Genomic DNA, 12475 nt, shown 5'->3' with positions numbered 1-12475 from the left:
CGCAATTATGTATGTGTGCTCCTGTACCTCGAGGGCCATGTGTCTGTGTGTGACACACCCATCTCCTGACACAGTTGCATACCTACAAAAAATAAAACAATCTCACCCGGAAGGACCGCTAGCGGTATCAAGCAGACCATATATCTCTACATGTACCGAGTTGCCTGAGAGAGATAGTTACACACCGTCAATAATACCAGAGCCAGAGGCCATGCTGGGACAGTTAAGCAGATAGCTCACTTTCACTGTGGTCTCCTGTCGTAGAGACACCCTGGAGGAGACACTCTCAGTAGCTGAATACAGGCGGGCCAGATATCCACAGAACTGTCCGTCACATTTACGTCACTGCTTGTCCGATTCAAATTTGACATTCAAATCATGGAAAATAGCAGCGGGGCTGAGTTTCCAACATAGAAGACAGCTACATTCATTACAGTGAATATGACTTCATAACAATATTGCATTAACAAACTTCTCAGTTGCAAAGTATAGCTACAGGGCAGAGCAGGGCGTGTTTGAGAAAGAAAACAGTATGGCTGTCTGTCTGTGTTGCCTACAGCCAGGAGCAATTGTTAATGTAACCTTTTACGCTACCTGGCTAACCAGGAACAGTCACATAGATTTGTATTTGATCAACACAACAATCTGGTTAGCACAAAATTAAGATTGTGCATCTCCATGTGGTGCTGGCGATGACACGGTCCTTAAACAAACTAAAACAATGTTTAACACTTAGCGACTGTTAAGATCCCAGCCTGTGTCATCAGAAGCTGCACACAATATTCAATTAGTTAGCGAACTCTTTTCAGATGTTCTGAAAACGGATCTGTGTGCTGCTCTCCCACGGCCCACATCACTGATAAAAATAGAGACACTGTGCTTTCAGAACCGAGTGAAAAAGACACAGATAAAGAGACAGACTAACAGTATGGAGAGAGGAGATGCTGCCATCGTGACATTCAGCTTCCTGGAATCTCTCCTTACATAACACTAAAGCTTTGATGCTCTTCCCACACTTGGTGGGCACAGCCAGCCTTCTTACAAGACACAACTACACAGAGCATCCGATCAGATAGTATTCTACATTTTAGGAGCTTATGTTGTGCTATTTACCACATAACATTATGCACATGAGCATGGATGGGGCTCAAGGTTGACACAATTGTCAACTCATTACACTCCGTTTCCATCTTCAGTCTGACATCGTCTCCACTATAATCCATTTCTATGGGTGGTGGGGGGTTAGAAGTTCGCTAGCCGATCACTAGAGACCAACGTATCCGCCTGAACTTAAGTCGACAGGTGATGTGTGGCCATGAAAACATACTTTGTGTACGTGTTTTAAGATTGGAGCTGAGCATTTATGCTTAATAATACAATATGATCTAGGTCTAGCTCAAGATTCATATTACTTCAAGATGCACAATTGGAATGAAATCAGATCTTCCAGACGGCCTCAGGATGGGATGATTTATCCAGGTTCAAACACAACCTGATGAATGGGTTTGCGTCAGAGAGAGTGGATCTGCCGGTGGGATGAATGCACCTTTACCGGCTCAACGTATACCCTGGAGACAACAAGAGACTACATTTTATCACGGCAGTGTTGGGCTCACCGCAGCAGCCAACATGGCAAAATAGGCTCGTCATCATTTCTTTCAGATCAAACCACAAAGACAAGTTCCTCCATGACAAAGAAAACATCACTTCTGGCGAGTCTACACCTCCAGTACCATGTTTGTTTGTTCGCTGCCACTAAAAGAGACTTGCCACCCACCCGCCTTCTGACTGCTTTGCATGGTCTATGCTGAAAAAGTGATCACCCATCATCACAAAGCATATAGGACGGACACAATCAGGTTCACACGCAAGGACAATGATCTTTACCCCCTACAAAGCAGATGTGTTTTGCATTTGAACAGATGACATTTCTGTTTGGTTATTTGGAGCAATAATTCATTACCTGACCAATGATGCAATCATAACGTTTTGGTGCTGCAACTAAATGCACATACTAATACTACAGACACTAATACTGCATATTATTCTCTTTATACTGGTGATCGATGATTAATTGTTGGGTAAATAAAATATGTTCCTAAGATCCTGACGTCTTCAAATTGCTTGTTTTGTCTGACCAACAGTCTAAAAAACTTGATTTGATAATTGAATAAACATTAACCAAATAAAAAAATGAAATGGTTGGTTTCTTTTCTCTGCTAGACTTCCACAGGGAACCAAACAGTGTTAAAATAAGATCCACTTTCTACTAATTCTGCAAACAACAAACAAAGAAACTGATCTTATAACAGGACCTAATCAGCAGCTCTAGGATTACTATAGTCTACTATAGAGAGTTCAAATAGTAACACACTTGCAACAAAAAGGCCCAACTATGAAACACTGGCCACCGCTTGTGGTCCCAAACATATTTCAGAGATTATAGAAACCACGTGAGTTGTAAATCTCAACTTCAAAACCAAAAGTGTGGTTAGAAAAGCCCGGTCAAAGGCTTGCCAGAAAGCCTGTACACTCACACGCACAAGAAAACTGAGGAAAAAAAAAGTTCTCACAAGACGAGGGGCGTGTTGTTCCCAATGAAACTTATGGAGCAAAAACTGCCCCTTAAAGCTACTGAAAACATTCGTTAGGTAGCAGTTAGTGTTTACTGTACATCTCTGGTGAGACCACTCAGAGATCCTTGTCCTACCGTGAGATAAATGAGAAGATAAATACAACTTTATTTTATGCCTGCAAATGTTAACAGCCTGTCTAACAGAGTCAGACATCACATCTTGAAATCAGATTGATGACACTCTCTACTGAGTCTGTAATCTCATAAAACGTACTATTTTTTGGTTGTCTCTATAATCCGATCTTGACTACATCAATGTATTTTTCTCCCCCCTGTGATACACAGAACAGATGATATATGATAAGGGAATACTGTAAGCACAAGCAGAGGGAGTCTTACGTCTTCATGAGTTAGATCACTGCCAGCACCAAATCATTTTAGAGACTTGGGATGCTGTAACTCGGCTGAAGTAAACAGTATTTTGTCACCCATTCCCAACAAATTCATTTTAATCTCCTCCCTACTTGTGGGATCATGCTGTGGTTACTAAACTTATACTGCACTCATTTTTCCCGCTGGAATTCAGCTAAAAAGAGAAATCTGGGGGAAAATACCAAATCAGGCACAAACGTAGCACACTCTGCCTTCGCGTTTCGTCAATCCGTTACAGAAAGTCTTTTCCCCTGAGGTGAAGAGGCCTATATTTACTGGAGGCCAGGAACTGGGAGTCTGCAACAGAGCGAAGAGCCTTCGAATTTCCATCCAGCTATCTCTGGGTGGGTAGAATTTGGCACTGTGATTAGGATCGTTCCAGCCCACCCTCATGTTCCCTCCCACGGAAACCACTTTCCTTCTGCCCACTCTCTCTCTCTCTCTCTCCCCCATGGTGTCCTTCACTCTCCACGTTACAGCACTATAGTGTGCCATCTCATGTTGTCTCTAAACAGCTGCCTGGCTCAAGAGAGTCTGATCAGTAGCAGAGGCTGCTGTTAGCATTTCCAACAGACAGACAGATGCTGCGACACAAACGAACACAAGCCTGGCTGATACAGAAACACGAATGCTTCCGACGCCTAAAAACACCTCCACGTATGCTTCATGCAAGCGAGGAGACATGTTCGGCTTTTACAATTCGCCATGGATCTGTTCATTGGAGGAGTGACGGTTTGAAAAGCAGGACCAGTTAAAGAAAAGTCTTTGTTGTCGTTGGCTTGGCCACCAAAAAGGAGCGACTATGGCACAGTTTGGCTCCAGCTGCTGTCATTTGCTTTGTGCAACACTCGACTAGTGTTGCGCGAACTGAAAATACACTCAGACCAGATGTCAGAACAACTGTGACAGCAGCGTGAACAGCGCCTGTCCAACTGGCATCCCTGAACCTCGTGCTGTAGAGCGAGGTTCACAAAAGAGAAAGCTCCAACTGTATTGAATATGCTCTCTCAGATTTAGAGGACGGGAGGTTGAGTTTGTACGTTTTCTACCGCTCATCTCTCAAACAATGTTTTATCTTTATCATCAGTTATCGGCTGCTGCTGCTCTTCCCAGACGACCACATCCAGAATCAGATGACTCAATCACTGCTGCTGCTTACTATTGTCACACTTCAGCATTCACTTGGAAAAAACACGCCAACCCCCCTGACCCACTTTCACCATCATAAAATATGAATCGTCTGTCTGTGCGCGTCCATACACAGCACACACACACACCTGCTTTTAGTGAGGAGATAGGCACAGTCTGTCTGTCTTCCAACAGTTAAAACAGCTCAAAAGACAGAGTGTAAAGAACCATTGAACCACTTTCCAGCCGGGATGCAAATCACAAAGCTTTATAGATTATTTTAAATGCAAGAAATACACGTAAAAAAAGAGCCCCTCAAATTAAATGCATGTGAATTCTCTAAAGACGTGAATTCAAAGTTAGCTTCAAGACATTGTCGTTCTTTTTCCAAGTCCCTCAGTGCACAAAACATCTTCAATATGACACAGATAATGATCAAACAGGATTACAATCTCTCTAACTGAAACCACTGAATCTGTCCAGTAAAGAGGAGAGTGTGAGGAAGTGAGAGTAGAAAGAAGCCTCCAAATTCACTGAACCTTGTTGAGTTATAAATCTGTTAATAAGAGTGTTTCCCTCACTGCATTTACAATATCAATGAAATCCACACACGGTTGGTGGTCCAAGCTGTAATGGTCTTTCTCTATACGTGGATGGAAACAGAGCGTGATTGGGTGGCCTCCTCTCACGCTTTATCTTGGACCATTCAATGGCTTGTCACTGCCCTTTTGAGTTTTGGCAACAGATGGGCCAACGGTCTCTGTCACCTGACTCTGTCGGTCTTTGAACTGCTCTCTTGTATTCACTGTGGGCCACAGACACGTACAGACGCCAACGTCTGATCACAATCAACAAAAAAGAGCAGCAAATACAGCATTTACTTTCTGGCTGTGCTGCTATTTGCTTAGAGGCTGAGACAAAGACCTGCGACTAAACGACTTCAGTTAGATGATTTACATTTCATTAAATTGGTTTCTCGAGAGCTGAGAATCACTGAACGCTCAGCTGCAGCACACACAGGCTATTCAAATCCACAGATCCATCAACTAGCTAGTCAAGAAGCATAAACTATTAGTCTAATCCTGGGATCAGGGCCACGGTTGTGACCGTGAGGTTCATTAATAGCTTCTCGTGTTCAAAGGCACACGATTAGCTTGTTTCAGCTTTTCAGTCTACACAGTTTCAGTCTCCACAGTGTGACTCATAAGACTAGTTTTCACGTTACTGGTGTGCACTGAGCGTGCGGCAAAGTTGACCTGAAATCACAAGGTTATTAAGAGTTTATTTTGCCAGTTATGTCACGATACAACATACCAGCTATTCTACATATCAACGTGAAATCACCCAACAGGCAAAAGACTTGGAATGCAACAGTTTTCACAATGTGCTCGGTAATTCTGCAAGGCACACCTGGAAGTCTAATGGGGTCTTTGCTCAGAATGGATTTTTTTCACAAGACACTCATTTAAATAATGGGAGGCCTCTACTCCCAAAAGTCATGCAATAACTCGTAAATTCCCCAAAGTCAGAAAGTGAGTTCAGCATGGGGCAAGGTGATATTTCATTCCTTGCCCTACACACCCTGTCTCCGTTTAGACAGCACCAAAGACAGCAGCATTCCTCCACATGCACAGACCTTCCTAGTGAAGTGCCGAACCACACATACCTGAGCTGTGATGAGGAGCCCAAGAAACAATACATGGATGAGTAGCGCGATGGGAGAGGTTGGTGTTACAGGAGTGGTACGTGCCAGGTATACAAAACTGACTGCGCTGCCTTTAACTTCTCAAAAAGGTGAAAAAAGGTGAAGTTGGCACCTTGAATCTACATTATAGTAAAAGTAAGTCCAGAGAGATCTGAGTGCATGCTCTGTTTTTACCCTGTGCAAGGCCCTCAAATTCACCACGAAGCATACAAACACACACCAACTGAATCATGAGGCTGAGTCATCAAAACCACAGGATTTCCAAAGAAAAAAGAAAAAGAGCCAACCTCACTAAACCTCTGCAAGTTAAAAAGCAACAACGTAAATACATTTAAACACGTCATACTGTAATTGTAATCAATTTCCAATCTAACTGGGAAACAGGGCTGGACTATCAAAGCAAGCTGCTTCCTAAAAACAACATGCAGTTGAGACGACTGTATGCTCCATAGCATCATTTTCAGAGAAAAACAAGACAAATGGAACATAGTAGCTGGTTGATATTCTGAATTCATTCTGGAGTCACAAATTAAACTGAAATGCCACAGGCCTGACTGTTTGATGCTGTAACCAGCGTACTGCAGCACAGCACTGAGGTCTCACCTGAGAGAGTAGGTATAGCCGGTGTTTTCGGGAGCACACTGTGGCGGCGTGTATGTGTGCAGTTGTGAAAAATCCATGGTCATTCTTCTTTGTTTAGGCTGCAAGAATCAGGATGCAAGGGACAGGACTCTTTAAGCCAAATCGGACATGGGTTGGGGGGGGGGGGGGGGGGGATAACAACAAGCAAAAACAAACCAAACGTACACTCACAAAAACGCATGCATTGCCTTGTTCAGCCTGTCTCTTGCACACAACTTAGTTTTGCTAATGAGCTCAAGATCTGCCACTGTGTAACCGTCTTTTAAAAAAAATGGATTCAGAACCGCATCTACACATTACATACAATACAGCACTGGTACAGCGCTGTTCACTGGGCTGCTCTCAAACAATCACAACCACTGGTTACCGCTACGCTGTGCAACCGTGTCAGAAAGTCCAGCAGGCCCTAATGAGAGCTGCTGGACATTCCTTTTCCCTCAGGAACACAACAACAACGCTACTGTGGTTCGGACAGTGGACGAGCATTGGCCGACCTCTTCCTGCATGTTGGCTCTGGCTGGCTGTTGACGAAGCTGTAATGAATGACTCGTCTCTTCTCCTCCGGTCGACAACTGACAGGAATGGCTGGCAGAGACGGGACAACGACGATCCTCGCTCCAGTTGTATTAAGTAGACTCCTCACCGGGACAGCTACTTCTACAGTGACTGCTCGGGTAAGCTCCACACAAGAGAATCAGCGGTATTATGAAACAGCAAGGGGTGGGGCTGGATTTTAGGCAATGGGCGGGAAACGACTGCTCCGAGGGCTTCTCATAGGGAACCTGTCTTTACGGAAACTAGCTGTGCAAATACTGTTGCCATAATACACTCGGCTGCCAGTTCATTGGTGCACATTAGCTGGAACGAATGCAGTCCAATACAAGAGTGCAGGGAAGATTTATTGGACTGTTGTATTAGAGTGAATTAGTTTTAGCAAGGTGTGTCTAATAAACTGGCAACTGTGTGTATGCTGTCAGCCAAAACTGCAGAGCATATCCAGGCAAAACTTAGATGACTTGACGGTTTATATAAAAGGTTTTAACCCTTGCGCTATCCAACAAAAAGATTACGATAACTGTGTGTGTGACTGTTTGAATCAGCATTTCTGGTCATAACAAGCTCAACCATGCTGTATATCGCTCCACCCATATCCTGAGCAAGAAGGGAACTCCTACTCCCAACATCTGATAATGCAGAAACGAAGCGACAAATAAAACAGATGGCCTTTTCCCTAAAATCCTCCAAATTCTCAACCCATAATCTTAATCATGTTTCAAATCCGCGTCCAAGTCTCCAAGCCGAAAAGACGGATAAACAGAAACAAATATCCAAAAGCCAAGGGGACTACTTTAATTCAGCTGGGATTAGTTTTATTTTGACTCGACAACTGGTGCAATGAATCATGATGCCAGCGCTTACTGTGGGCAAACCAACATTATACACCAGACGGCTCCTACAGTGCAACAACTGCAGAACCGAGGATAAGGGAGAGTATGGTGTTCTTCATAAAAAAAAAGCAATATCTGCGGTTTCTATTCTTATGTGACTAAATCTATTCACAAGTGTGACATAATTTAATCCTTGAGCTCAAAATTTAGGAGACAGGTTCAACAATAACAGAGCATGCGTTCATCCTACACACACACACACACACCTGTCCCACCGTGCTGCGTGTCTCCTCACACGTTTGTTTTGGTGGCTCCTTTACGCAAACTACGCAGGGTGCAATAAGTCCAGCTACTGTCACAACAGTGTTTCAGACAGGCGACGTTCAAAACACACGTTCAGTTTATTAATAACTGCACATAGTGTCCGGCCAAATGACATATAAGCCCCGTTACGTTCTCACATTGCCCGGTGATAAATTTAGACGCCATGTATTTCGGCAACGCGAAGGCACCGACTTACAGGCTGTAGCAAAGAAGCGCTATTCCCATGTCTTATACTGGTTATATTTACATTTCTTTAGTCAAATCACGTACTCTTAATGACATACATGAGACATATTTATTGTCTGCTGATGTCGCATATGAAAATCACGCAAAATAAGGCCTAAGATTGCGTTAGTTGTGGGTAAAGGAGCGCAGCAAGGACAAAATAAATCTGGATAAACCGAAATGACTCATTCACAGCAGAACATCGTAGTAAGATCAACGCATAGGATGTTATAGTAGCATGTCAACTTGCCCGCGTGGTTAGACTCCATGTATGTTATTATTGTTTTAAAGAGCGTAATCCAAAGGGAAACGATCCACGCATTACTATCACGGAAGATGCGCAAACTTCTGGCAGCATCCCGAGGAACGGAAACCAAAAGATGATCTATTACTGCGCACCCACAGATCCTAAAGCGTATTTTTCTGGTAAAAAAAACAAAAGTTTGCTGGTAGCTTCAGAGTGTTATGCTAGTGCACAACAAGCAGATTTCCAAAATGGCTTCCCGGTCGTAACAAAGCCAGAAGGATCGCTGCCGAGCTGATCCTCCCACTCCCGGGCCCTCTATTGTCGGCCAGGGCGCACACTTTAAATCTATTGGAGGAAAGAAGCATTGATGCAACGGCATGCACCGGACAGCTGCTGGAGCTGCGAGCACCGAGAGCGATCACACTATTGTTTAAGTTCACATTGAACCCCTGGAGGAGATTCCAACTGAAAGGGAAGGCCGTTGCATCACATCTCAAAAAAAAAAACATTCTCAAAACACATTTCTGACACCATGAACGGCAGTTAATATACCAATCACAATGTATTATTGTTATGTACTATGTGCATGCACTATTTCCCAATTGTTATTGATCAATCATCATGTAAACAAGTGCAAGATCAAAGATGGTAAGTCAGTGTCATATCCTGCCACGCTTAATTGCAGGAACATATTCAGGATTGTTTAAATCCTGAAGGGATGAGGTCCAATCAAGCAACCCTTCCCAAAAACAAATTGTGTAAAAATGAATGAATTTTTCATATTATGCTTGACAACTTTTAAATGTTTTCTGTGAAACAAAAAATCCCTACATTAAGGTCTGAACGCTAAAACCTGTGTTCCCCCACCATGTATACGTGTCAACAAACTGCCCCTATAGTCCCCAAGCTCCCAAATTCTCCAAACAAAACAGAGAATATGGCCTCAGTGCTGTTGTCTGTCATCGAAAAGGTTTCAACGCTGAAACAAACTTGCTGCGACAGCTAATTCTTAGAATGCAGCGAGAGGAAAAGGTTGGCGTCAGTATTGTTGCAGCATTGCTACAAACATAAAAAAAATGGGATTTGCTCAATGAACCAGTGTCCTAATGCAATATAAATTAAATTATTACAATGTTCTCTCTATTCTTTAAGTCAAGATGAAACAACAAGGAAAGCTCGATCAACACTACTCATACAAATGTTAATAGGACTCAATATAGTGTGTTGTACTGCTTATAATACTCATAGAAGTCTGCATGTGTAGACCTGTAATCCAAGATTTCTTAAAGTTGGGCCACCGTCACTAAAGGGTGTAATGTATACATTAAAATAAATCATTCAATAAGAGTGAAGTTGAATTAGTATTGCTTGTGAAAGCCTCAACAATAACTTTACATTTATCCTGATAAAAATATCATTCGGGACCTTGAAGGCTCTGTAACGTAACAGTAGCGTTGATTTTGGAGCGAGTATAATTCAAGTGCAATTTAGCTGGTAGTTATGTACTTTTACTCAACTGACATCTCTGCAGTCACAGCAGGACATTTTCCATAGATATATATACAAACAGAGATATATAAATATTATTTATACCTAAATCTGAATCCTAAAAACTGATGAGAGCAAATAAGGTCTGGGGCAAGGCACCACCTTCTGGACAGCAGTCTTTACACTTCATTCAGAAGGACTTTGGATCAGATCTGACTGATCGACCGTCCACACGAAAACGTAACCCGGAGTTTTCAAACTTATCAGTCGTCGGGAGCGTTTTCAAACTCCTCCGTTTTCGGTGCTCGAAAACGCTGGCGTAGTGTGGACGCTCAGTGTAAACGTAGCGAAACGGAGTAGTGTGGACATGGCATAAGACCTTGGAGAAGGCGGGCCAGCTCTCTGCCAAAGACTAAACAACGTGGTTGTTCACACCCTGTTTCAGCGTAGATAAAAAAATGTTGTGCTCTAGATTAGCCAGCCAGTGGTGGAGGAAGTATTCAATTTTTGTAAAAGTCCCAATACAACAATTACAAAAATACTCTATCAAAAACTATAGTATTGCATTTAAAATCCTTAAGTAAAATACACACAACACTTGACTGGCATATTGGGTAGTTCAGTCCAGTGGTTCAGGATGAGGCCCCTCTAAACAATAACTGTAATCTATTTAACTATGCGCTCCAACACCCATACTACCATGTTATTTAGTAAGCCAGGAAAACATTTATAGAGTATAATGCGGTACATTCCTAAACTGCCAGGATGTCCTCCTGCATCCGGTCACATTCTGCAGTCTGCTTCTCTGGCTATCCTGACCCACAATCCTCTACGCAGGAGATACATGAGCCATAGGGTCAACGTTCAAGGTGCATTGTTATGGGATAGTAGTATGTTGCAATTGAATGCATGCATGCAATTGCAACATACCTTGTAAGGGCAGCTGCAAATGTACTAAAAGTAAAAATAAAAAGTATGCGAGTCGGGCCGCAGCTCAAGTGTCCCAGTGACTGAGAGTAACAGTGAGCATGCATGCACAATACCGGACCATGACATCAAAAATGGAAGTCAGTCTTCATCAATGTTATTATTTACCTGTGCTTCTCCTACTGTGACACGTGAAAATGTCTTCCACAAAAAACTCCAATATGTCACAAGATAAATCTGAGGGGTCGTGAAGAAAAATAAAGCATGTTACAAAAATCTGTAGTTATGTCAAAGTTATGACACCATGCGAGAAGTTCCATGGGTAAATGTCTCTTTGGTGGAACTGCTAACAATTCGACATCTGAAAGGTGACAAGGGACCCCCACCAGGCATTTCCTTTCTTGTACAGGGTCAACAAGGTTACATTACTTGTAAGAAGTTGGACAAAAAAGGGAAATACACAAGGAAAGTACCTAAAAATACTTAATTAATGAGTACATGTAGTTAGCTACTTTCAACCTATGACAATATCCCCTCTTCTTCACTCCTCTGTGTCTGGAACAGCCCTAGGACCAGAGGAACAGCTTGACTAACAACTTTAGCTAAAGAAAGACATGCCAGAAGCTAAAATTACTGTCGCAAAAATAACAGAAGTACAGAAGTGCAGCACATTGCTTTGAATGGATGCTCTGGCTTTTCTTATGTTAAGTGTTACGTGTTACAAGTTAAAATGTGATTTATTGAAAGCCAATTCAATAAGCCTTCCTGTGATTATCAATGTGAGAAAGTGGCATGTTTAATGAGTCCGTAGACAAACTGTCCAGTGAGCAATACATTAGCCTACCTTAGCCTTCTGCTACTGCTACTGGTTATTGGTCAGGAAAAACAAAAGCCGAGTCACTCTCCTGGCTTCTTTATGTGCCTCTTCTTTTTGTTTCTTTTACAGTAAAAACTCTGCAAATACAAACAACACGTGTTCCACAAAAACACTGCACCACAGAGACAAAACGTTAACGGCGCTATCAGCAACTTTAAGATTGGAGCTAAACTGTAGCCTCTCCTGACAGTTCAGGATCGCACGCGTGGATATAATTTACATAATTATCAACACAGACGTTAGACTACTCACGTGTAGACTCTGACGAGTGTCAAATGTGTTTATCCAGAAGTTAGTAAACGCTACAGCTCGTTAGAGCTTTCCAAGCGGTTGCACACTTACTTCCCTGAAAAAGAGGACCTTAATCCAACGTTCGCCTTTCCCGCACACGGTCATATTTTCCGTTGCGACGGCAACGTCACGTGTGTCACTCCTTCTATGGTAAGAATGACCATATAAGGGATCTGTCAAACCGCCTCCTGAAAGCTGCTCGAATCCCCATGCTGGAAACTGACTT

General features: G+C 42.7%; 1 protein-coding gene across 7 annotated transcripts in view; it reads right to left on the bottom strand.

Annotated features, from left to right (window-relative positions):
• The window catches only part of sun1b (Sad1 and UNC84 domain containing 1b), a 26315-nt gene extending 13840 nt beyond the window's left edge, over positions 1–12475 (bottom strand). The window contains exons 1-3 of one of the 7 annotated variants that reach the window (XM_076085988.1): positions 12211–12475; positions 11926–12035; positions 6444–6541 (exon numbers count right to left, since the gene is read on the bottom strand). In XM_076085988.1, coding sequence (XP_075942103.1) covers positions 6444–6526 — 83 coding nt within the window. In that variant the 5' untranslated portion in view covers positions 6527–6541; positions 11926–12035; positions 12211–12475. The remainder of the gene's footprint in view (positions 1–6443; positions 6542–11925; positions 12036–12210) is intronic. The other 6 variants (XM_076085986.1, XM_076085987.1, XM_076085989.1 and 3 more) reach the window with 6 other exon arrangements.

This window comes from Anarhichas minor, unplaced genomic scaffold (assembly GCF_050575085.1).
Source record: "Anarhichas minor isolate MPS153535 unplaced genomic scaffold, ASM5057508v1 ptg000007l, whole genome shotgun sequence".
In the NCBI taxonomy this organism is placed as follows: Eukaryota; Metazoa; Chordata; class Actinopteri; order Perciformes; family Anarhichadidae; genus Anarhichas; species Anarhichas minor.
This window is presented reverse-complemented; position numbering and strand designations above follow the sequence as displayed.